At 47.4% G+C, this 24,310-nt stretch overlaps 3 protein-coding genes across 6 annotated transcripts; 1 reads left to right on the top strand and 2 right to left on the bottom strand.

Annotated features, from left to right (window-relative positions):
• Positions 1-9: 9 nt before the first annotated feature.
• LOC149853027 (tetraspanin-33-like) lies at positions 10-10,236 on the bottom strand. Of its 3 annotated transcripts, XM_090027997.1 has the most exons (8): positions 7,770-10,236; positions 7,391-7,448; positions 5,594-5,718; positions 4,411-4,485; positions 3,821-3,916; positions 2,977-3,117; positions 2,330-2,491; positions 1,618-1,754 (listed from the first exon to the last, which is right to left on the bottom strand). In XM_090027997.1, exons 1-8 carry the CDS (start codon positions 7,824-7,826, stop codon positions 1,662-1,664), a joined length of 807 nt encoding a protein of 268 aa, XP_089884123.1. In that variant the 5' UTR covers positions 7,827-10,236; the 3' UTR covers positions 1,618-1,661. The 3 variants fall into 3 exon arrangements, with proteins under 3 accessions (XP_089884125.1, XP_089884123.1, XP_089884124.1); XM_090027999.1 differs by lacking the exon at positions 5,594-5,718 and having other exon boundaries at positions 10-1,754; XM_090027998.1 differs by lacking the exons at positions 1,618-1,754; positions 2,330-2,491 and adding an exon at positions 2,516-2,628.
• Positions 10,237-10,377: 141 nt separating this feature from the next.
• TMEM38A (transmembrane protein 38A) lies at positions 10,378-19,562 on the bottom strand. Its single transcript, XM_090027996.1, has 6 exons — positions 19,322-19,562; positions 15,140-15,296; positions 14,443-14,627; positions 13,716-13,803; positions 13,470-13,587; positions 10,378-12,771 (listed from the first exon to the last, which is right to left on the bottom strand). The coding sequence occupies exons 1-6, from the start codon at positions 19,443-19,445 to the stop codon at positions 12,544-12,546; spliced, it is 900 nt and encodes a 299-aa protein (XP_089884122.1). The 5' UTR covers positions 19,446-19,562; the 3' UTR covers positions 10,378-12,543.
• Positions 19,563-19,620: 58 nt separating this feature from the next.
• SMIM7 (small integral membrane protein 7) lies at positions 19,621-20,924 on the top strand. 2 transcript variants are annotated; one of them, XM_090028000.1, is made up of 5 exons: positions 19,621-19,729; positions 19,823-19,864; positions 19,961-20,013; positions 20,534-20,624; positions 20,800-20,924. In XM_090028000.1, exons 1-5 carry the CDS (start codon positions 19,704-19,706, stop codon positions 20,813-20,815), a joined length of 228 nt encoding a protein of 75 aa, XP_089884126.1. In that variant the 5' UTR covers positions 19,621-19,703; the 3' UTR covers positions 20,816-20,924. The 2 variants fall into 2 exon arrangements, with proteins under 2 accessions (XP_089884126.1, XP_089884128.1); XM_090028002.1 differs by lacking the exon at positions 19,961-20,013 and having other exon boundaries at positions 19,661-19,729.
• Positions 20,925-24,310: the final 3,386 nt, after the last annotated feature.

Here is a 24,310-nt window from a genome sequence, read left to right as displayed (position 1 = left end):
CCAGTGTTTGTTCCTTGGTTACAATCCCAGGGGTCTCTTTCCAGGGCTCCAAAGGTGCCATCCTCCTTTATGCTTTCTGTAAGGAGATACACACCTGAGGCCCTTCTACTTATTAGCTTTGTCTATTTAGGAATATTTGCCACGTTGTTCCAGCAGTGGGCAGATGGAAAAGTGCTTGCAACACTTAAAATGGGCCCAGACAGGGTTCAGGCATCCTTCCTACCTGTTTAAACTAGATGTAATGACACATGGTCCATCTGCACTAGACTTTCATCAACCTGTAAGAGCACAAAATTACTAAAATATCTTGATTTTAAAAATATTCCCAATAGATTTGCCATGTGTATAGTGACCTCTGAAATCTGTGATGCATCTCTTCATCCATAGTGGCAAGTACAAATACAGGACACAGAAGAAAGGCTGACAGAGAAACTTTAGTATTGTACAAGTAACATCACCAGCGCCATCCTGGGGCAAACAATGACTTTCCCTGTTTACACAGAAGACTTTAATGTGCTAAGTGAGGCAACAGCTAATGATAAGACTCCAGTGTCAGGAGCCTCTTGTCTTTTCACTGGGGGTATGGAATTATTGTGTACAGACGGATCTCTCCTTGTCCACATGCCTGTCAGGCTGCAGAAGAACTTCTCACTCTCACATGTACAATTCTACAGAACAGATGGTACAGCAAAGAGGAAAATGCCAGCGTCTCAAAGTTTCCTCAGCTGAAGGTAGCAGCAAACTTCAGGTCAAGCAATCACATTTGCAGTTACCAGCAATTCTTTCCAGGCTATGGCAGCTTCACCAGCTACAGACTTCAGATTATTTTGTAAAACTGCAAGGAAACTGATTTTTTTGAGAAGGAAATGGAGAACAAACAACAAAACAAAAACAAAATGTGGATCTGCTGATAAGTAGTGAGGAATACCTGCCGAAGTGAAATTAGAACAGCACTGTCTGGCCTCTGACAGGTGATGACAAAATACAGCCCTGAAAGTTTTGTTCTTTGATAAGACAATCCTGGTTGTAATTTGTATAGTTAAAATGTTCAAGATGAAGATGAACACCAAACTCAGATACAAAACCTTCCAAGGCTATCCTAGCTAGTGGCCTCAACAGAAGGGGTTTTAAAGAGCTCGTACCTCATGGAAAATAAGGGAAATAACTGATTGGAAACGGTTATGTCTTTAGGGCAAATGTCTCCATTCCTGTCCCTGTTGTTATTATAGGGAGTGTCACTTTTGAAAGGTTTCAGAACTTCCCTGATCCACTCTGATCCTCCCATTCAGGTAAGAATCCTCTGAGTGTTACTAAAGCAGTGCACTGTGAACTCACATGCAGGGATCTCTAGTGTAGGTGGAAAATAAACAGCCGAAATTTTGGGAGAGAGACTGGTTTTGTACAGGCATTCCTTGTGATAAAAAAAATGGAAGGAGAGAGAGAAAGTGTTGTTTCCATCAGATGATGTTGGTGATGAGAGGCCTGTTAGTGTACTTATCTCTGTCTTGCGCACAGAATACACTCCATGGTATCTTTTCATTCACATGGGCATGAGTCATGGTCCTCTTTGGGGTATTCACAGCATTGTCAATACAGTTAGTTTTTTCTCTGTAGCCTAAGCGGTGTCAAAGACCACTTTGAGTTCATCCTAGGAGCAGGTCTTACTTCTCAGGGTATCTCCTCATGCTTTGCCGTTTCTGTATGATGAAGTTGATCTGGTAGATAAGCATCGTGGCCAGGGAAAAGACAAGAACCTGCAAGGGAAGAAGACACGAGGCTGGATTTACCAAGACCTGAAAGCAGACATCCATAGGGGGCATAAAGCTAGAGAGTGCTGTAGAAGAGGCCACAAAATTTGCTTCTGATATGCCTAGCTAGGGACCGCATGTCACATTGGCTTACATGGGAGCTGCAAGGGTTCAGCCCACCTGAAACTTTGGCTACTTTGTTCAGGGGTCTGGATACTATTGTTAATATGCTCCTATATTATTATTTTTACCTGTAGCTATAGATGTCTAACTTCTTATACCAAATGTAAAAACTGAGGATGTAGCTTAACCAAATCTATTCCAAAATGAATGTAGTAAAATCAATGCAAGCCTTTAAATAATATACTTAAATCAGTTTAACTCTTGTTTATATCATTTGGTTCAACCAAGTTGATAACCTATGGAGGCAAGATAAATTGATGTGTCAGTAGCTTACCAGTGAGAACAAAATGGATAAATCTGTCTAATTCTTGCTTCTAAGTTCAGTGTTTTTTCAGGAGTTTGTATTGGTTTAAACTAATTGACTTTTCTAGGCCTTACTTTTGTTCAGTCTCAGTTACCTCCAGGACAAACAATCCTATTGCTAGCCCCGCAACTAGCAGCAGGTTTCTTTGTCCCCAGCTGACAATCTTCTCCAAGCAGCCCTCAGTATAAATCAGGCTCTCTGCTTTCCACAATCTCAGATTCTGGGTCCCATAACCACACATGGTGTTGAGAACGCTCTGCAGGGAAGGAGGATACAGCTAGAGTGAGAATGGAACAGAAGTGGCACTCGATGAAGGGTGAAGGCACAGGTGATGTGTCAAGGTAAAAACCAGAATGGTGTAGTATGCTGCTTTGCTCTTGGTGTTCTTGTTAGCTGCATCGTAAACAGAAAGCATATCTACTGGTTAGAACAGGGAACGTGGGATCAAGAGACCTGGTTTCTATTTGCAGTTCTACCACAGACTTGGTGTGCATTCTTAGACAAGTCACTTCCCTTCTCTGTGCCTCGCTTTCCCTTTCTGTGCAGTGGAGATGATGGCAAACTGCTTTGACAGCTGGATCTGAGAGATCCTGTGTAAATTCAAAGTATTACCGTCCTTCTCTTTGACTTGTTGGAAGCAAATACAACTACATGCTGAAGCTTGTTTTATCATCATCATCATCATCCAAAGAACTTGGCAGTTACATTTCCCACCCTAAGTTATAGCCAAACTTGACTTACTGTGAGAACCGTTCCTTTATCCTCTTGGGTGCAGCAGGAGAAAGGCACAGCACAGCGCTCCAGGCTGGGGTTGGAGTCTCGACACTCAAAGTAAATGTTCCGGGACCAGTCCTTGTAGGAATGCACTCCACAGCATTCAAACTGAGAGAGTAAGGCCAAAAATGGAGACCTTGGATAACTGCTGGCTTCCTCAGGGCCATAGGTGTACACAAGACCGTACAGAATAGATTCTGAGAAGAGCTTTGAGAGCAGTTACCTGTAAGAGTCGACTGCCCAGGGACTCCTTACTCTCCAGCTAAAGAGAGCGGTAGCCTTTTGAATGCAGCTCCCCCAACCTAGTCTGAGCAGGGCTCACCGATGAGCCACAGGTGCGTTTGACTAGCTCCCTCCATGTGTTCATGCACAGAACCTGATACTAGCATTAGGAATTTGATCTGAATGTGGCTGAGAGGCAGCACCTCTGCTCTGATGCAAGTGAGGAACAAAAATGAAAGGTTTTCCCAAACTGGTCCAGGGTGAAATTTCACTATGTTCCTAGTTTCCTTGACAGCAGTGCCAGCAGCAGCAGCTCTATGGCACTAAAAGCCACACCAAGACCATTTTTCTTTTTAAGTTGTAAAGTGCAGAGAAAACAAAGTTCTGGCTGGGTAGCCCAGGAGGTGATGAAAGCTGGCTGCTGTGGTCCTGGCACTAGACTGCTTGTGTATTCAGGGGCAGAAGGCTGGCATTGGCAGCTCAGCACTGGCTAGGGATATGGACCTGGGGTCTCTTCAATTATTTACCACCTTCTGAAATAATTAAGCAGCAAAACATTATACAAAACTAACAGGAGTTTTGAAATTACCTTTTTCTGTATATAGTCAATGAGATTCTGTAAGTCCAGGTCATCCCGATAACTGGAGATAGCTTTCCCCATAAGAAATGCTGCCTTCTCCATCACCTACAAGACCAAGAGATGATGTAGCTTTCATTGCCAGACAGGTAGATTCACTGATTTGCTGTTTTCCTCCCTCCACCTCCCAAACCCATCTGCTTCCTCTCTGGGCCCAAGATGCTTAGACCTGTGAAAACCACCCCTGGCAGGCACCTCCGAAAAAAGGGCTCTCACTTTCTCCATTTATTTACCATAAAATACAGATGGAGCAGGTTGATCTGTATCCTTTTTGGCAGGCAACAGATAAAATAAAGATTATTCTTTATTGTATAATTAGCTAGCACATTCCTAGCCACCCAGTTAGATAGGCATAGGAGATGCTAAGTCCTGTATGTAAGAGGGCAAATTGAGGCTTGGATGCGGGAAAGGGGAGAGACTTGCCCATGGCTACAGAGAAAGTCTATGGGAGAGCCAGCAATAGGCTACAAAATCACAGTTTTCTAGACCAGTGCTCAGATGACACGGCAGAATATCTGCACTGAAGTTTGCTGTGGATTTACCATGCCAGAGAAGAGGAATCCCAGAACAGCAGCCACGATCTGCAGGATCAGTACAATTAGCAGTGTCCAGGCAAACTGTAGAATGAAAGATTGAGATCAAGACTGAGAGCGGCCCTCTCCCTTTGAGCTTTGGTACCAGAGCTCCCTGGGGCTGGGGGTGTTCTGTTGGCGATGTAGAGTGCAGCCCACTGAGTGTGCGCTGCTTATACCTATGAGTGGAGTGCCATCAAGACTCCCCCTGCCTCCACGACTCCAGGGGAAGGAGCTGGCATCAAGCCCTGGCAGTGGCTCAGGAAGTCAACGCCAAGAACAGGATTGTAAATAAAGTTCATTTGAAAATCCAGCACAGCTACAGAGAATCCAAGGGCAAATTTACCCAGTGCTAATGATAAACATTAGGGGACCTGATCTGAGAGGAGGAAGCTTCTCTTTTGTATAGCCGATCACATTAAATCTAGTCAAAGGGGGCTTGCTGTTGTTTGCTATTTAAAAAAAAGCCTTTCCAGCTACACGTTGGATTCTGTCAGACTAAAGAAGTTCCAACCTCTGTTCATCAGGCTTGTTTTTCTGTGTTCTCACCTGTAGCTTGCCTTGTGCCTTAAGGCCCCTCCTCTCCCCCAAGGTAACCTCACACCAGTACCCGGCACAATGTCAACTCTTTGAGAAACGTGGACCCTGCAATTTGGAAGTAGTTGTGGAATATAATGGGTGAAGATTATAAACGGCACTTTGGGACAAATAGGCCAAATGGAAAAATGTTGGTGCATGTGTGAGAAACAGGCAGTTTCATAGTCATCAAGGAGACTGAACTGGCACAGCCAGCAGCTAGCTGTTCTTTGTTGGAAGTGGAGTTGTAGAGGTGATGTTGCCATTGTAACTCCTAATTGCTGAGCAGATTTTTGAATGATCAGAAATTAGCTAGCTTGTACATTGACCGTCTCCTTTCCTTGCTAGTTGTGCAGCTGGGGAGCTATTATTCCCTGACTCGTAACTGTCAGGTGCCCCTTCAAATCCTTGAGGGACTGACCAGAATTGGTGTTCTAATGAAGGTGGAATGGGATTGCACTATGTCCGTTGCGGTCGCTTTGGCAGCAGGAGTTTGCCTAGTGAGGCAGTCTGAGGCACAGGCCTCAATGTCTGTGCCTGGTCAGCTAGAAGGAAACATCTGCTGGCTTTTCCTTACAATTTTCAGAAGCATAGGGAGGTCACGGAGGGCTCCCGTGCACCCCGCAAAAGTGATAGCAAACATGAGGATCCCCACAGTGAGCAGGATGAGCGAAGGGTCCACAAGGAGCGAGTCCACAGCACCTGGCAGAAAGTGAAACCAAAGCGAACTGAAAAATCCTGAGGCGAGTCTGGTCCACCCCTCCCCTACAAAAGACCAATGGTAGATATAGGACACATGGAAAAACGACCAGCTCCAACAACAGCCTCCTTGTTGCTGTTCCTTTCCCTCTGATAAGCCCCAAGTCCGTTCTGGAAACCGAGTTCCTCCACCACTCTTCAGTCACCCAGGGGAGTGTCCTCTCCTCACAGGGCCAAATGATCAAAGGTTTGCACCCCAGAGTTTGTATGTACAGTTTCTGAACAAGCTTGTCCCCTAGTGGTGGAAATCCTTCTGGGTAGAGGATGTGTTACCCTTGCGTCTCCTGCCTTCTTTCTGTGGCTCTTTCCTCTGACCCAATGAACCATAATGTGGGCTGGGATGCTCTGTGGCTGTGGTGTTTAGGAGGGCCTGGGCTGCATGTCCTGGTGGATCCTTTAAGGCAAGTATTTATTATGTTGTTGTGTGCAGTTGTAGGGGACTGGATGTGATGGTCTGAGAGTCCTGTATTCCTCTCGCTCACTCTATGCAAAAGCCAGAGCCACCACTCAGTAAGCATAAAGTAGTGCACTGGAGGGGAGGGGAGTCTGGTGCTTCCTAAACCAGGACTTGATGGCATATGCTGGCCTGTGGAGTCCAGTCTGCTATGTTTGTGGGCCAGCATTTACCCAAGGACTTCCAAAAAGGCCGTAGAGGGTCATGGGTTGGTGAGAGGAGGTTTTCTGTTCCCTCACCTTAGGTTACTTTGCAGAAGTCTTGGGCATGGGGTAACCCCTGTTTAATCATGTGAAATGTTTGTTGAATGTTGCTGAAGGACCTGTCTGTGTCAGCTATGAGGTATGAGACAATTATGTGGTTGGTAGTAGTTGTGCTGGCTTTGCCCCACGTGTGGGAGTGACTTGAAGGAATTGCAGTGGAGGGTGATTACGAGAGCTGCTGGTCAGAGGTAATAACACAGAGCTCATCTCCATACGTTGTGCAGTCATTGCAGACCTCCCTGCAATTAGCCTCAAGTTACTGAGATAGACAAGTGCCAGGGTGCCAAGGGATCTGCAGAACCATGCCCTCCGCAGGATGTAGTGGGGTAAACCTCACCCTTTGGGAAGTCCTGCCCCTACCCAGTCATGCCTGCTCCCCTGAGTCAGCCGTCGAGCAGACGGCTGGCAAGTGTCTGCCCAGTGCGTCTCCTTCAGACTTTGAATGGCTTTCTAAGGCGTTGCCTCCAGGTTCTGTCCAGATTCCCTCCTGACTGTGCCACAGAACAGGTAACTGTCTGCAGTCTTTATAGGTGTATTAGGTTTTAAGCTATGTTAAGCTGAATCTCAATAACTAGGCCAGGATGAAAGTGAAGGTAGTTATAGTTTGGAGTCTGTGGTGTTGATGGGAGATGCCGGGTCCTGAGGCCATTCATGAGAGCATTGCATTGAGCAGACACTAGCCAGCATCTGTTCAACCCTCCTATGCCTGACGCTCTGAGGAAGGGGTGGGGTTTCAGGTGGGATATGGCATGGCTCAACTGCCTCATGCTGAAGGCATGGTTGGGCAGATAGCCAGCAGCAGGAAAGCCAGCAGCTTCCTTAGCTTTACCTGATGAGATCCAGTTTTACTCAAACTCCAGCTGTGTAGCTCAGGGCGGGACAGGAAACTGGTACTTACTTGCTTCCTTGGAGAATTTGGCATAAATCCCGACTGCTACCATAAGCCCACTGGCCACCTGGGAAAGGAGAATCAGAGACACGTTCTTCGTAACAGTTTTGATATAAAAACTGCCAGTGGTACATGATTTCTAGGGAAATATGAGACATTAGTACAGCCCAAGGAGAGAAACAGGAATTGCAGTCTTCCTAAGGGAAGCTGGAGACCAAATTACTGATTTCAAAGCATCCAGAGCTCTAGTTTCCTTCTCAGATGGCCTCAGCTTTGCAGCAGGCCAGCCTGGCTTCTGACTGAGGCAGCGTTGAAGGTGAGTTTCTCCGGAGGCAGGAAATTTGCAGCCCCACCCTGGACCTGGCAGGCCAAGTCTGCTTGGACTCACCCAGAAGAGGTAACAGGAGACAAACAGAGTGTATTTGATGAGCTGGTTTGTTCTCATCGTTCGTGTCCTGCGGTCCCTCGGGATTAGAGCAATCCTCTGTCAGTGGGAGAGTTGATTTCTTTGCTGACTCCTGCTGCCTGGGTCACGTGCTCTAGGGCGTGTTACATGCACAAGGGAAGAAGATTTCCAACATGTACAGTCAGGTTTGCCACATTTCCTGGTGTAAGTGACCTGCCTGTTTCCATCCCTCCTGCTGCTGCCCTCAGACAGATGAATGAGGCAAGACAAGCTGCTGACCTCAGGACCGTGAACACCTTGGAAGGAGTCGAGGGCAAGCACGGCAGTTGGGTGAGGTATTCTTCTATTCTGATCACAGAGTGAAGGATCTTGGACTGAAACTGCCCCAGCTGCCAGTGAAGAGAAACTGGATTCGGAAAGGTTAGTGTCTGGAAGCTGGGAGTCCCTTGGGCAGAGCTCATTGGAAAGGCATCAGGCTCACATTGGAAGTGGAATGAGTTATGGGCTTACAGCTGGAATGGGAACCCCACAAGAACTGGCCCCTGCCAAAAGAGAGAAGATGATTCAATTAGATTAGGCTCCAAACTGAACATGGTGAAAGGTGCAAGACAAGCTTCACGTCAACCACAACATGGGGCGGTACATGCAGCAATCAGGTTACTTTTACTTTGCTGTTCTAGCCTGTGCATCTCCAAAGAGACCTGACCATTACTGGGGCATTTACTGACCCCCCACTGATGTGCCATGCATCCTTGCCTCCCTGTTGCTGACACTATTGCTGATCCCCATTCGACATTTTTTGTCCTTGCCTCTGCAGCTGATTTGGTTCATTCAGGAGCTTGTGAGTTCATGGCTTGTGGTAGAAAGTGAGAAGTTGGTGCTGGACAAGAGGATTGGGATGGGGCACTCTCTCGTGGGCTGGGCTGTGGATGCCCTCAAGGTACCAGGGAGATGTCTCCCATGCAGCTCCCATATTGTGTAGTTACTTACTGTGCTTCAGACCCTTTGCACCGGGCGGCCCCTTTGCATTGCATCCTGCTGTAGGATGAATGTTGATGTCTTGGATTTTACCATATTTACTCTATTAGAAGTCAAGGAACAAGCCCCTCGCCTTACAATGGAGCACAGGGTGGGAGGCAGCTGTATCCTGTAGTACCAAGGAGGCAGACTACCTAATCCATGTTTTATCTTGACCGCTGGGATTCCCCACTCAGCTGGAATTCCCAATGGCATTGCTATCTGGGCACAGTTTGAAAGAATACATGACCTGTAGCCAGTAGGAGTAAAGGAAAATGGAAGACAAAAGCATTGGGCATTTTAGGTTTTTCTCTAATGCGATGGCTTTTGCCATTTCCTTTGTAAGCTTTTTGGTGTGAGAATTTTGGGGTTTTTTTGTGCAGCTTCTCCTTCCTGTCTTGTGGGTGGGAGGAAAATCTCTGCATTTTCTACCTAAGTACTCTCAGGCCTCTTTAACATGCAAAATAGGGGGTTCACAGCTTTTATACCCCTCATCATGAGCTCATTCTATAGTGGCAAAACCTGAATACACTTGGGACCCTTTGGAACTGGAAGGAAAGAGATACTTGTCAGGCAAGAGAAAGTATTTAGAGCAGCGACTGTAAACTGCCTGAAAGGCTCTGCCAGCTCTAGCAGGCAGGATGCCTATATAGTACCAGAGTCACTTTGTCAGTTAAACCTAGGGTTATGATCATGCCAGCATTGATATCAGCAGAGTTATCAGATTGTAACATCGCCTCTCTAGAACTCCAGGTCCCAGCAGGCTTCCTTCCACCCCTGCTCTGCTGCATGGACGCCAGAGCTGAGCCTTGGTGATGCAGGAGTGGCTACAGCTCTCACCCTGCACAGCCTCACTCACAGTAGTAGAGTTTTCTATCTTGGCAGCTGAACTCTGAAACTGCTCAGGACTGGAAAATGTCCCTTGCAGGCTCACAAAATGTGCTTTCCATGGGACATTTATTCTAGGTCTTGTAAAAAGATCAAAGGAGTACCAGTTATTGGCCAGTCTAGTGTTCCTTGTAAAGACAGTGAGCGCTTCAATATTTAGTCCTAGATGATAACAGCAAGTGCTGAAAAAACACTTGAGTAGAGTAGAAAAAGGCTGAAGCAGAAAAAGCACACACCTAGGGGTATCTTTCTTGTAGAGTTCATGTTGACAAATACACTTTAAATACATAATGACAAACTGAAACAGAAATGTACCTGCTACTGTGTGTGCATCTGCCCGTCCTGGGGTGAAGTTGCAAAATACATAGAGGGAAAGAGAATTTCTGCTCCAGCACAGCTAGGGAAACTATTAAGCTTCCACAACGTTCTGTCTTCTCCCAACTCCCCTCGTGACTAATTTAGACTAAACACAACAATGGCAGTTGGTGGTTACCATGAAATCTTGTTGAAGACCAGACCCTAGCTATGTTTCCGGACATGCTCAGCTTTGATTTACAGTAAATGTTAGAATAGTGTTGTTGGGCCAGGGGTCAAACTGGTTTAGGTTCCTCCCAGAAGCCTTTTGTAACTGCAGCATTTCTGGCACTGGAGAAAGTAAAAAGAAAATACATAGGTCCCTCCTGAGTGTCGCCTTGAGTCACTTCACAATTCTTTATTTTGCTGATGCCCGTTATAAAACAACACATTTCCTTGAATCAGACATTCCACAGAATATTAAACATATCCTGGTGCTGGTCGGAGGAACAGCAGGTTTCAGTAAAACAAGACCTATTAAAATAGAAAGCTGTCAGGCTTATTCCACTTTTCAAAGGAAGCGAGGGAAGGTCACAAAGTTAAGGCACTTTCAAAACCCAGAAGCACAATTAATTTGACTTCTATATTGGCCTTAGTCCTGTTGTACATAGACATCAGTTTAGGGTTACATCTACCAGTCCCTTTCACAAAATCATGCTGGGCAACCAATCTGCACTTATTTCAGTAATCATATTGATTCAGTTTGGGAGCACGGGAAGAGTTGGATTTCTGAAACTCTCTGATTTATGCCTTGCCTCCAAATACCTCTTCCACTATCCTCAAGGTCAGAGTTGCAGCAATAAACCCTCCAGGTGAAGGTGACAAGATGTAGCTCACTGACAGCTGAACACTACTTCCTAGCCGCCGCGTGGGGCAGAACACACCAGCCCTACCTACAGCAGCAACCCCAGCCTGGCTGGTCAGGAGGTTGAGATACATGAGTGGATCTTTGTATGACAGTGTCCAAAGCCACAGTTGAAAAAAAAAGAAACAAGATACTCAATGCATAAGTACAGTCTGAAACCAGTTTAAACCCCCAACTGTTCACTGAGGAGGACATAGCAAAACTGGCTGAATCCTCAATTAGCCAAGCAAGGGCATTTTTTGTTTTACCTTCTATTTCACTTGTCTACTTGATTAAGCCCCTTGTCACAGGCCAGTACAGTGGCCATGAGGTTGTCTTTTGAGGATTTGCAAAGAATTTTCAGATTTCCTCAGCTGGCATGCTGCAGTCAGGTTAATCTAAAATCCATCTCCTTGGTCTTTAAAAATGTTAACTTAAGAGAAAAGTAAATCTTCCTTCCAGCAGAGAGAGAATTTAGGCCAGTTCCTAGTATACTATGAACATTTTATCACCAGCAAGGATGAGTGTGGAACTGAGCTTTTCTCAAATCCGCCCAGTTGTGTAAATAGGAATTCACAGCTCCTTTTAAAAACCAGCTTTAGGGCCCAAGAGTTTGGTGCCCTGGCTATAATAAATAACAATAAATAACTTAACATTTACATAGAGTCTTATATCCCACAGGATTAGAAACAAACTTCAAGCTATACGGGATTCACTTCACTTCCAAATGACATGCAGTCAGCGCTGGAGTGGGACACGAGTTGTTAGCAGTACACAGCAGCAGTTCAGGACAGTAACTGTAGCAGTATGTAGCACTTGACATCATTGAAGCCGTTACAAATACAGATCAAGATAAGGAAACTAAAGAGAAAGGTTATATACATTAAGCTGTGTCCAAAGCCACAGTTGAAAAAAAAAAAAAAAGAAACAAGATACTCAATGCATAAGTATAGTCTGAAACCAGTTTAAACCCCCAACTGTTCACTGAGCAGGACATAGCAAAACTGGCTGAATCCTCAATTAGCCAAGCAGTAAGGGAAATTTGGACGAGCAGGATGAAATACCCAAAGTGGAATTTGGCCAGGACACCAAGGCTGATGTCCTTTAATGCACACGGGACAAGCCATATCAGTCTGAGACCTTGCATCGTACTACCTTGTTGCCATCCTACCTACAGCAGTTGAAAAGCCCGAGCTCAGCTTCAGAGACAAGCGGTCAGTGCTAAAAAAATCTAATTTCCACATGATTGCTGCCTGTAGGCAGCCCAGGTCATTAAAACTTGAAGGAATTTGTAAGGTGTAGGAATACAAGTTAGCTCTTGAAAGAACGATGAGTGCGTGAGCGAGTGGGAGGCAGGGGTGTCAGAGTAACTGAACATGCTGCATCGTGGTTGCTGACGGGATTGGAACTTATGCCCAAATGTCAGCCTGGCACAAACACAAACCCTCTCTAAATAAGGGGCTCAGAAAAAGAGACGAGGCCATGAAGCTAATAGTGGGACTGAGTGCACAGTTGAAATTTAGGAACCCCTATGGTAGTCCTGGCTTCCACCCCTCTCCTCTGGAGTATCAGGGAGAAGAAATGAAAGATATGTGAGGTCACAGCTCTGAGGCATTCTTTGCTGCCATCTTCACTGTGTGCAACAGATTTTTCTTATTCAGCCTTTTTCGCTTTCCGTTTCCTCGTGCCTTCATTCAGCTCCTCCTTAGATTTTGCAGGAGGCTGGGGAGGGAGTGCAGGTGAAGCATCATGGGAACCCCCACGATGGTCGTGATGGTGATTGTCGTGCCCACCGGAAACAGAGCCAAAGAGAACTGGACAGATGAAGTCTTCGACTGGAGCAAATGGTGAAGCATGAGAATGAGTTGCTGTCATGAACACCTGCCATACAGCAATGAAGACAGGAAGTTACGGATCACACCTTTTAACAGCAAAATGACAAGGGGCCCACTCCTGTCCCTGTCCTTTGGCAAGTGGAATCAGTGTTGCTAAAGGGCTTGGGTCCTGTTGTACTTGGACCCCATTCCAAACCTCCTGGTTCCCAAACAAGCCAGCTCTAGTGGGAACAGCAAAGGCCTTCAGTAACAGTGAGGGGATCACCAAAAACTCAGTCCAAGAGCTTGTCCTAGGATTACTCCTGAAGGGTAGATAATGGAGTCTTTGCATTGCCATTTTACTGCCCTAGTGAATTGTAACCTTGTTCTCATTGATGATACCGTATTCAACATTTCATCATTTTATGAAACTTTCACTTGCAACACACACTGAGCAAAACACAAACTGCATTTGAAAAACCCTGAATGTTAGGAACTGTTGCACTGGGTGAAATCTGATTGAATTAAACAATATCCTGGAACTGAGAGTTTGATCAGCTCCCACAACCTGACTGTACTCTTGTGGTGATATCTTCCCCATCATCCTGACTTCAGATCCCTGTGGCAATATATCTCCTAAACTGACCTCATGTCCCCTGTTCATATATGCCACTGCCTGCCTGATCCATGCCCCTGCGGGAATGTATATCCCTTCTTTCCCTCAGTTTTATGCATGCTTTAGCAGAAAATGTACTGTAAACTCACTTTGCAAACAATCATAAACATGGTGAAGAAAAAGATGAGGTTGTCCTTAGAGATGGGGAGCCAGTGAGTTTGTTGCAGGGTGAAGAAGATTGCTCCATACAAACTAGCTTTCGTTGGGCTAAAAAAGAAAACGAGGAAGTCTTATTACATACAGCTGGTCAGGAAGAATTACACGAGGAACAAAGACACGCTGGTTGTGGGTAGCCCTGATTTCAGTGTGAGAGAATCTGCAGTGTAGCTACTTACAAGGACATATGCAGAATTTCATTTGTTTCGGGCTTCCAGACTCCACGCAGCAACTGCTCAAAGTTAGACATCAAGGCAACACCAGAACCTGTGAAACCATGAAAGCTGAGGCTGTGAAATGGTTCTTTTGGAAATTAACGCTAATGGAAGTACCAAGACAGTCCTAGGAACCAGGATTATGTTGATCAGGATAAAAAGGTCATGAGACCCATTTCTGATTGCAACAAGTCATCCTGGAACCAACAGCAGAGCAAAGCTCTGTAAGTGTTGCCAGATGTAGGGACCACATCCTAACTGGTATGGCTCTAATGGCCCACAACCTTTCCTAGCCAACGCTTCAAGGAAAAGGGACCTAGGCCATCAGCCCTGGATAGAAACTCCCTGAAAAATGTACAGGTGAAAGCCGTGGGTGGCAGAGCACAGGATGGGGAACAGAGAGCCCCTGACTGGATCCCCAGAATAACTCAAAGTGGAGCCTTAGGCAAGTCACCCTCCACTCCACCTCAGTTTCCCTATCATTAAAATGGGAACAATGACAGTTACAAATGTTCAGTGAGGATTCATTAATTGTTGCATTTGGCTTCATAATAACCAGGAACCAATCAACTTCCTCCCTTTACCTCTACTGAGGGATACAAGGCAGTGCCTCTGCTGCAACCTCAAACTCTTCTGCTTCCATGCAGAGGCTGAATGCACCACATGTCTGCTTCACCATCTTGGGATTTACCTTTGACCCATCCAGTAGCTACCATAATGAACCAACCATCGTGGTAATGGTGATGAGCATGGTGGACTCCAACAGCAATTTTACGAACTCTGACCACCTCCTTCATTGCCACAAAGATAAGCTTCACAGGGAGAAAGCTCACACACTTGTAAAAAAGGTTCATGGGGCAGTAAAATATCAAATACCTGGAACAAAAACACAAAAAGTTCAGAGGCATACCTGTTTGCCCTGGTCTGGAGTAAAGGACAGGCTAGCAGCAGTAGTCTGCACAGGGCACCAAAATTCCCCTTTGTTACTGAGAAACTAAACTTTTGGGTCACTATTGCTGAATTCTGCAGACATTCTAATATTACAGTCTTCAAAAATTGCCTCTAAAATTCCACTGAAGTGCTTGCGCTTCCTTTCAGTGCACTCCATGCTGCCTCAAAGACCGCTTGTGCCCAGGGCCAGTGAAGGGTTTACTTTTTTGTGGGGGGAGATGGGGAGCACAATCCATTTGTAGCAGTGATGAATTGAGATAATTTACTTTTGAGCAGACTCCAGGCCAGCTAGTAAACCTTTTCTTAGGTCAGCGGTCAAATGAATTGAAAATCAAGCCCAGGAATACAAGAGATTTGCAGACTAATCCATACCCCCTCCCTGTCTAATCCCCTCAATCTCCAAACAGTTTAGTGTTGCATCTCACAAGTAAACTCACCAGACTGCTGTGGCTAGGAGCATGCTGGAGTTATTGCTGAAATAATCAATAGGTGAATCTCCGAGTAACAGATCAGCAAGAATGTAACTTCCAAAGCAGTAGAGCATAGCACAAAGCCAGGAGGCAAAAGGGCTCCGACGGGACATCTCAACAGCTCCTGTGAAACAGATCCAACTGAGAAGACCTATCTTATACATACCACAATCCCCGAGACCTTGACCAGTTGCGACAGTTGAGTAGCAGGTCACAAGGACATCTGTCTTGGGGCTTGTACCAGTATCACAGGAAAAAAAAGATTTACTTCTGTACCCTACCTGCATAATCCCAGAGAAAGCCCTGGTGGAATTTATTGCAAGACTCCAAACATATGACAAACAATCACAGAAAAGGAGGGCTGGAAGGAACCTCATGAGGTCATCTTATCCAGCTACCAGCTCTTATCCATCTACCTTGGCCAAGGTAGGATCATCCCCGAGTAAACCACCCTGACTAACCATCATTATTGTCTTATTTCTCAAGCAGTTTAGGGGACTGCAAGGAAGACTATAACTCATGTCCTAGCCCAGTCACTTGCTAGCTTTATCCATGATAATGGGACATGACAAGATCATTTTTTCCAATATGATATAATTTCAGCCAGACCTGATTTTAAGCAGAAAAATACCTCCAGGGCTTATTCCCTTGCTTTTAGCTAGGAAGAGAGATCTCTCTTGTTAACTTCTTCTTGTTAAATGCTCTTTCAAGTATGCTGTTTTGTGGGCATCACACGTGAGTATGTTTAATTCATCTTTTTTCTGATGGCTTATATTGTGCCAATAGTGTATTCCAAGCTTCAGGGATTGTGCAGTGACAGAGTTCCTATCTGAAGGTGCTTAAATCAGTCATATAATCATAAGTAGACAGACAATAACAAATTGAAATTTATTCCTGGTTTTCTGCAACAACTGACAGTTCAGAAGGGTCAGGATTGGTTAGTTCTTCACTTTTTGGTAGTTTGCCTTGCATACAAATCATCCAGAGGCAGCGTACTGTTGCCCCTCTGGCCAAGTGGCTGTTGAGATTCACAGCCTCATTTCTGTTTAGCTGAAGCCACTCAACGCCACATGCAGAACAGGCACATCCAACTCTTGCTGCCTCTAGATCAGAGGTCAGCAACCTGCAGCCTGCAAGTTGGATCCAGACTGTGAAGAGGTAGGATAGGATCCAGCCTGCGGTGCCTGGGATCAGCAGCGCGCAGTGTTGTGGGGACTTGCTCTGCCATGTGCTGCTGAACCCCTGTTTGACATCCCTGCACCTGGGACAGAACAATCTCACGGACTGGTGCAGGCTGCGGGCTGACTGGCTAAATAGCAGTTCTGCAGAAAAGGACCTGGGGGTGACAGTGGACAAGAAGCTGAAGCGAGCCAGCAGTTTGCCCTTGTTGCCAAGAAGGCTAATGGCATCCTGGGTTGCATTGGTAGCAATGTTGCTGGTAAATCAAGGGAAATGATTATTTCCTTCTAATCGGCACTGGGGAGGCCACATCTGGAGTCCTGTGTCCAGCTGTGGGCCCCCACTACAGAAAGAACAGAGACACATTGGAGAGAGTTGAGTGGAGGGCAACGAAAATGACTTGGGGGCTGAGGCACATGACTGGTGAGAAGAGGCTGAGGGAACTGGGCTTATTTAGTCTGGGGAAGAAAAGACTGAGGGAGGTGTAATGGCAGCCTTCAGCTCCCTGCAGGGGCGCTGCAAAGAAGATGTAGCTGGGCTATTCTCAGTGGGGGCAGGCAACAGGACAAGGAGCAATGGGCTCAAGTTGCAGCATGGGAAGTTGAGGTTGGATATGAGAAAATTCTTCCTAATTAGGATAGTAGTAAAACATGGGAACAGATCACCCAGGGAGGTGATAGGCTCTTCATCCTTGGAGGTTTTGAAGACCCGGCTAGACAAAGCTTTGGCTGGGATGATGTAGTTGGGGCTGGTCGTGTTTGGAGCAGGGGGGTGGTCTAGATGCGACCTCCTCACATCCCTTTCAACCTTCATTTTCTTTGATTCCCCCAGCCCTCCCTGCTCTGTGCTGAGGGCTGTTCTTTCACCCCATTACTGCAGCCTGCACGTAGCCTTGCTGCCAAATTCCAGCTACCCTTTGCCGGTTGGTGGCAGACATCTGTGGCAGTTGGTGGCTGTGGTAAATGGAGGCTACAGTAGGGGGGCACAAGAGTAACCTGTGGCACAGAGCAGGGAGAGCGGGGTTGCTGTCGAGGGGATCAGCGGCCCACACCAGCAGCTGTTACACACAGTGCCCTGCTGCTCTTAAAGGTTGCCTGTGCCTCTAGATTAATCCATGTGCATTGCTGGTAATGGGAGCTTCACATTCCTTTTCTGTCTGTCTCATATTCAGGACACAGTCTTTACTTCACAGTTACTTCTCAGCCACACAGGAACAGAAGCTGGGAAAAGGGCCTGTTTGGTAGTTCTACCACCTCTACCTTATGTAAAGTGAAAATTTCTAATTTGTAATGGGATATAAACTGTGGAGTTTAACCTCAGTCTCACTGAAACCCTACCAAACACACTGCATTTTAAGATTTAACAGTTAACAGTTTTTCAAATGTAAGCTTCTTTATTCCTTGAAACTTGACTAAATGGTAGACATTGATAAGAAATTATCGTAAGTGTGATAGCAATCTGTGGGTTTTCAAATCTATCAAATTGCCAACAGCTAATCCCCTAGAGCAGCTGTTACGCACTGTAGACATCAGAAGGAATGATCTGATGTTTTTTTCTGAAACTAATATCTCTGGCACTGTCTAAAAATAAAACACATATTAGTACCACTCTCCCCAGTGCATTAGCTTCAAGCCATGTACTGTACCACCTGGTCTGCTCTTTCACTCGCAACCAGCTAAAACGAAAGGACAGTTCTGAAGCTTTAAGGTCAGAGAAAGGGGCCAGGGAAGAAGGCTCGGTGGGATGGACAGGGTGTTGGAGACCTGAACTCAATCCCAGACTCAACCCCAACTTTCCCATTTGATCTTGGCAAAGTCCTTCAGGCCGAGCGGTGCTTTCGTTCTCATCTGGGGACCAGGTAGAAGGCAGAATCGAGCTGGAGAAAATGAAAACTGAGCAAGCTGAAGGTGAGAACAAAGAGCTTGTTGGGATGGAAAAGAGGACCACACCGTTCAGGGAACATGAGGAAGGAGTGTCGCATCGCCTACCCCACTGACAAACGCAAGAGTTTTATTGTAGTCTTTTGCACAGACGCAAGGGATTTCTACAGCCAAAATGGAAGAACCAAGCAATTGGGGTAAAGACAAAGTGCTATGTCTGAGGATAACGCAGATGTGGAAGGAATCAAACACTTAATCTGAATTTAAGAAGCATGATGGTATTTCTCAAAACAGTTGGGTACTTGGCTCTGGCCTTCTGCTTCCCATTTGCAAGCATGTTTTCAAACCTCTAGTCTTAGGAAGCAGTAAATTAAGGACTTCTCTGTGTGAAGGCAGAATTCGCATCAGCATACATGGTTCATGTGCACGTGGAGGAGGAGGAGGAGGAATTGGACATCAGCAGGCCTGTTGGGAGTAGGCCCCCTCGATTAAAGGTTGCAAAGAACTCTTCATGGAGGTTTACTTTGGCTTAAGACTTAGTGCTGCCATATGCAACGGCAGCCTCCGAGGAGGAAGTGCGTCCCCTTGTGCTTCAGATCATTTTTTCCGAATCAGCATGACAAGCTGCACAGACTGTGCTGCCTGCGGTGCCGTCGTCCCGAGGACAGCAATGCCAGGCATCTCAGGCAGGCAAGGATCAGGTGCCGCCTGCCCAGATAGGATTCAGGCGTGTCCCTGCTAGGGCAGCGACAGACGACCGGAGCGGAGAGGGTCTCCCGTCTCCATCCTGGAGCGCGGCTGGGGGAAGGCCAGGACTGAGGGACCCAGAAGCCCTCCTCCGCGGTCTCACCCGGTCCCCCGCCCCCGCCGCTCGTATCGCGATCCGGAACAGCGGAGCCCCCGCGTGCGGCAGCTGCTTGGGCCCCGCTCCCCCTTCCTCGCCGGCGTCGGTGCGCGGCGGAGCGGTCCCGGGGGCCTGGCCCAGCTCGCCCGGGGGGCAGGGCTATTTCGGAAGGTCCCGCGCCAGCCTCGCAGAGGCAGGAGCCGCGCGGCGCGGGCGAGGAGCAGGGCCGGGGCGGCGCGGACTGACCTGACTCGTACTTGAGGTAGAGCACGGACACGATGAAGTAGCCCAGGTCGAAGAGCGGGAAGACGGGCAAGCGCGCGAAGGCGGCCGCCAGCTCGCCCGGCTGCAGGAGCCCCGACAGCTCCATGGCCGCGGCGGGGCAGAGCGGAGCGCAGCGCCCCTCCGCTCGGCCCGACTCTGCTACACACCCGCTCCGCCGGCGCGGAGCCCCGGGGGGCGAAGGCGGTGCCGCTCCAGGCCCCGCCCCCGCGCGCTCTGGGAGGGAAGGGGGGCGGGACCACCTTCAGCGACTCATGGGTGGGGGGCGGTGCCACCTGGTGGCCGGGCGCGGATTGGCTGGCAGGACGCGGAGGGTACTTCCGGTTCCGGTGCCGCGGCAGCCACCATGATCGGGGATCTGCTGCTCTGCGGGTACTGGGTGGGGGGATGGCGCCGGCGGGGCAGGACGGGCTGGGCTGGGCTGGGGTGACGTGACGTGATGTGACGCGCCATCTCCCCCCGCAGGACGCTGCTGATGAACGCGGGCGCCGTGCTCAACTTCCGGCTGTGAGTGCGGGGGGGGGGGGGGGATGCGGAGCAAGGGCCGGGTGCAGCGCGCGCTCGCGGAGGTGCAACCCCGTGTCCCGTCCCCTCCCACCCCAGGAAGAAGAAGGATACTCAGGGCTTCGGGGAGGAGGCCTGGGAGCCGACCACAGGTAAGGGCGGCCTTGGCTGGGGACCCCAGCACACGGCCTGCACCCAGGTGCCCACTCGTGCTGCAGTGTGCGGACACTGCCGCTCCCTCGGCCGCGACGCCTGGCTGCAGCACGCGACCGGCCTGCCGGTGCGGTCAGATGCTGCTGCCCCGGTTCTAGCCAGACCCGCTAGGTGGGATGCTTCTCCCTTTTCTTTGGGACTAGACCATCTCAGGCCCATTGCGTGGCTCGCGCTTACGCCACAAAGGCTCCTTTGTGCCTGCCTGGATGGTAACGGCTGAACCGCTCATCACGTTTCTGACCGGTTTGGCTCATTGTCATCATTCATTCCTGGTTTGCCCTCGTGTTTGTGTCACTGATCCCCTCCCTAACCTGCATTCTTCATTTGTTTCTTTTTCTTGGTATTCTTTTTCCTAAAAGGTGAGGACGGTTTTGAGTCAGCGCCAAGAGTGTGTCGGGTGCTCGTGTGGGGGGTGCCTAGGGATTCAGGTAAATGCTTCTTCTCCTCTTGGTTTCCCAGGGGACAACATCCGGGAATTCTTGCTGAGTCTCAGATACTTCCGAATCTTCATTGCGCTGTGGAACATCTTTATGATGTTCTGCATGATTGTGTAAGTATAATTGCTGCATGTGTTGCTTTAAAGTGGCAAAATGATTTACCTTGGTCTCCCAGTGAGACTTTTCCTAGTGTATTTGTAGTTAAAACGCCCAAAACCTGAGCCAGGCCAGCCCTTTTACACAGTTGTACCCAGGCGTCACCTGCTTCATCTGTGTTTTATCCACTAGGTTGTTTGGGTCTTGAACGTCACGGAAGCATGTACCGGGCGCAAGTGTTCTGTTGTGACTGGGAAGAGGCTTTTGGCTGGAAACGTGACCGTTCTGTAAAGTAAAATATTGCAGTATTTTCAAAATACCAGTGTGGAATTCTGTGCTTTCTTTCATGAGAGTTCCGAGAGGTTACAGGGACAGGGCACACCTTGGACCACATGCGCACTTCTCTTGCTTGCCGGCCTGCATGCTTGTTGTTTCGAGTAGCCTGGGCCGCTGGCCTTGATTCTAAAAGCACAGCTCTGCAAATGGCATTGGTGGGCCAACAGCATGATGCCTGCCATCTAATGTTTGATTTTTCTCTTTTGATTTTCACTCATTTGAAACTCCTGGTCTTTCGTGCCTTTGATTTGTCTGCTGATCATGTATACACGATGTTATATACACCATTTAAAGAGACATTACTCTTGACCAAGAGACAAATTTTGACAGGTATAAAAGGCTTTTTTTCTTTTTTTTAAGTTACGTTGCACTGTAACAGCTTGATTAAGAGTTAGACCAGCCATTTGCTACTTAGTTTTCTTTTGGCCACAGCAATAGCCTCAACATTTAGGTGCTAGGGGACTATCTAATGAAGAAATAACTTCAGAGGAGAAAAATACTGTTTGTTACATTAAAGAGCATAGTTGTCTGTAAATTATTCCAAAGAGACTACCTGCAGACTTTTTGAACATGAAGTTAGTAGTCCAGGGGCCACCAGAATCAATTAGTCTTCTAGTTTTGGGCTCCACAATTCAAAAAGGATGTGGAGAAGCTTGAGAGAGTGCAGAGAAGAGCCATGCGCATGATCAGAGGTCAGGAAAACAGACCTTACGACGACAGGCTGAGAGCCACGGGGCTCTTTAGCCTGGAAAAGCGAAGGCTCAGGGGTTTATCAGGGGTGACCACCCGTATCTGGGGGAACGTTTGTTCACCAGAGCGCCCCAAGGGATGATGAGGTCAAACGGTTGTAAACTACTGCGAGACCGTTTCAGGCTGGACATAAGGAAGAATTTCTTTACTGTCCGAGCCCCCAAGGTCTGGAACAGCCTCCCATCGGAGGTGGTTCAAGCATCTACATTGAACACCTTCAAGAGTGAATGGGATGCTTATCTTGCTGGGATCCTATGACCCCAGCTGACTTCCTGCCCTTTGGGCAGGGGGCTGGACTCGATGATCTCCCGAGGTCCCTTCCAGCCCTAATATCTGTGAAATCTATGAAATAAAGTTGGTTACACACATCCTTATATTTGAAATGAGGAAAATTGAGTGCTTTGTGCTGTTCAGTTTACTACAAAAGGGGTCCAGAGGCTCAGGAGAAGTTCCAAGAAACTTAATGGGTCAAAAAAGAGAATTAACCATCAACAGAGATAACAAATACTCAGACCAACTTCCAAGTATTCTGGTGATGTAACAGATCATAACAGATTGAAAAGAAATAAAAAAAATAAATGTTTTCAATCTTTTTTTTCCCCTTGCATTTTCTTTTGGCTTTCCATGTTGTTTGGTAATAAAATACTCAAGTAAACATATGGTTTAAATTGGAAGAGTGGTGTTTGTCAGCCTGTTTTTGAGCTGTTATTGCACTGTTTTGATACCAGTTTTGTTCATGTTTCTTTTCATGAAAAAGTGATAAATGTAACTGAGGATTTATAGAGACTGCAATTTAAGTATCAGTTAATTAGATGGCAGCTAGTTTTATCAAGTGGTATGCAAAATGCCAAAGCGCTATATGTCTAAGACAGTCATTAAATGCAATACAATCAAGTTTCTTCAAGCAGTGTTGATGACTGAGTGTAATTTAATCTTTGGACCATTGCTAGAGACTTCAATAAAAATAGTTCAGCTATGGCAGGTAACATGTAACTAAGCCTTAAGAACACGCTGATTTGAGGGTTAAAGCAGGTGCTGTCTTGTTCCTACTCTGAGCAGGAGTCAGCTTCATCCTAGAAGAACTTTGTTTAAGTAGACTATCCTGTAATTATGACTGGCTTCCCTTAGCATTTATTTTTTATTAAGTTGATATTGGTCTGCCTCAGCCAGTGACTTTGACTGTTGGCTGACAAAATAAATAGGAAAGGAAAGGGCTGGAGGGTGTGGGTGCGGGGGAAACATTACCTGCCCCCATTTCTACTATGCTTTTTTTTAAACAAGAATCTTCAGTTGTGGAAAAAAGCAGGTCCCAGAGTCACTGGCTCTTCTCTGTGAGCAGCTTCTTGCCAGCTAGGCAATTTAACTCCTAGACTGGAGAGGAATTTAATAGATTGCACCTTTAGTTTAATCAATCAACCTTCACTTCTAGACAGGAGCAAATATGCAGCCGATGCACAAGTGCTGTGTGTTTACAGTGGTTTGGGTCTGCAAAGAGGAGGTGCTGTTCTGTATTACCTGAAATGTTGATGTCTCTTGGGAGGGTACTTCTAATCCAAAGGCACAGCATAAACTACCTGGAAGGATTTATGGGAAAAATCTATGTAGAAAAACCTATGCCATGCAGAAACATTTGAAATGCTAAGCTAACTCTGAGCCCTGCCTTATATATTATCTACTCTGATCTCTCTTGTGCTATATTTTATCCCGTTCCCCATGTTTTTTGTTTATACTTTTTACCCTTTATTTCTGTATTTAATTGCTTTTTAAAAAAACATGTAAGTAAGAATTTGAGTATTCACTTCCAGATGCCTAGAAATGCCTCTCATATCAAGCCAGACTTCTTGTACTCTATGGGGCCTATCACCATTTTGGCATGTGCTTTTTACTTCGGGGGCTTACTGCGGGAAGGCAAGGTCCCTCTGTCAGCTGGATGACCCAGGGTAGTGCTGTGGAGTAGCTCTCTGTATTTGTCCTCTGAAAAGGCCACAAGGTGCAGATGTGGAATAAGCTGCTCCAACACCATTTGCTCAGTAACATCCCTGCAGGGGTGACTGGTGCCTCCTGAGTCTGGGGGGGGGGTCTAGCTGGTAGCTTGTGGGCAGACCAAAATCCCCACATCCACTCCTATACTTCTGTGTGGCTGTGCCCCCCTACGCTGTAGAAAAACTGCCCTGGTGCCAAGTTGGGGGCCAGTCCCAGGGGCAGCATGTGCCCCCAGTGCTTCCCTGTAGACAGAACGTGGCCCCGACCAGAGGTGGAGGCACAGAGAGCTGCTGCCGGGACAGCAGCATGATCTCACCGAGAGTGCGCAGAGCTGGGTGGCTGAGCCAAGCCAAAGGCAGGGCCGACTTGCACCTTGCAGACTTAACTACACCCAAGGCACGTTGCTTGGGGCCTATTGGACGAGAGGCCGTTAGCTGTGAACCGGGTCCGCTGCTTTTTCCCGGCTCTGTCGCAGAGGGGACGAGACCCGCCAGGGAAAAGCATCGCCTCAGGGGCGGCCGTGACGACCAGCCAGGCCGGCCTCGGGCCGCGCACGAAGGCGTGTGCTCAGGCTTAGCCCTGGGCCGGGCTCGAGCGGGCCGCAACGAACGCGCGGGACCGGCCTCGGCCTGGG

The sequence above is a fragment of the Crocodylus siamensis genome, chromosome 14 (genome assembly GCF_052110815.1).
Source record: "Crocodylus siamensis isolate JL-2025a chromosome 14, ASM5211081v1, whole genome shotgun sequence".
Lineage (NCBI taxonomy): Eukaryota > Metazoa > Chordata > Crocodylia > Crocodylidae > Crocodylus > Crocodylus siamensis.
The sequence above is the reverse complement of the archived record's forward strand: the minus strand, read 5'-3'. Positions and strand labels throughout refer to the sequence as shown.

Coding starts and splice junctions, on each gene's coding strand:
- SMIM7 (XM_090028002.1), top strand. CDS start 19,704: ATGATCGGGGATCTGCTGCTCTGCGG. Junction 19,730..19,822: donor GGGGATCTGCTGCTCTGCGG/GTACTGGGTGGG, acceptor CTCCCCCCGCAG/GACGCTGCTGATGAACGCGG. Junction 19,865..20,533: donor GCCGTGCTCAACTTCCGGCT/GTGAGTGCGGGG, acceptor TTGGTTTCCCAG/GGGACAACATCCGGGAATTC.
- TMEM38A (XM_090027996.1), bottom strand. CDS start 19,445: ATGGAGCTGTCGGGGCTCCTGCAGCCGGGCGAGCTGGCGGCCGCCTTC. Junction 14,628..15,139: donor CTCCTAGCCACAGCAGTCTG/GTGAGTTTACTT, acceptor TTTTTGTTCCAG/GTATTTGATATTTTACTGCC. Junction 13,804..14,442: donor AGCTACTGGATGGGTCAAAG/GTAAATCCCAAG, acceptor ATGGTTTCACAG/GTTCTGGTGTTGCCTTGATG.
- LOC149853027 (XM_090027997.1), bottom strand. CDS start 7,826: ATGAGAACAAACCAGCTCATCAAATACACTCTGTTTGTCTCCTGTTAC. Junction 5,719..7,390: donor CAAATTCTCCAAGGAAGCAA/GTAAGTACCAGT, acceptor ACTTTCTGCCAG/GTGCTGTGGACTCGCTCCTT. Junction 3,917..4,410: donor GATTCCTCTTCTCTGGCATG/GTAAATCCACAG, acceptor TTGGTCTTGTAG/GTGATGGAGAAGGCAGCATT.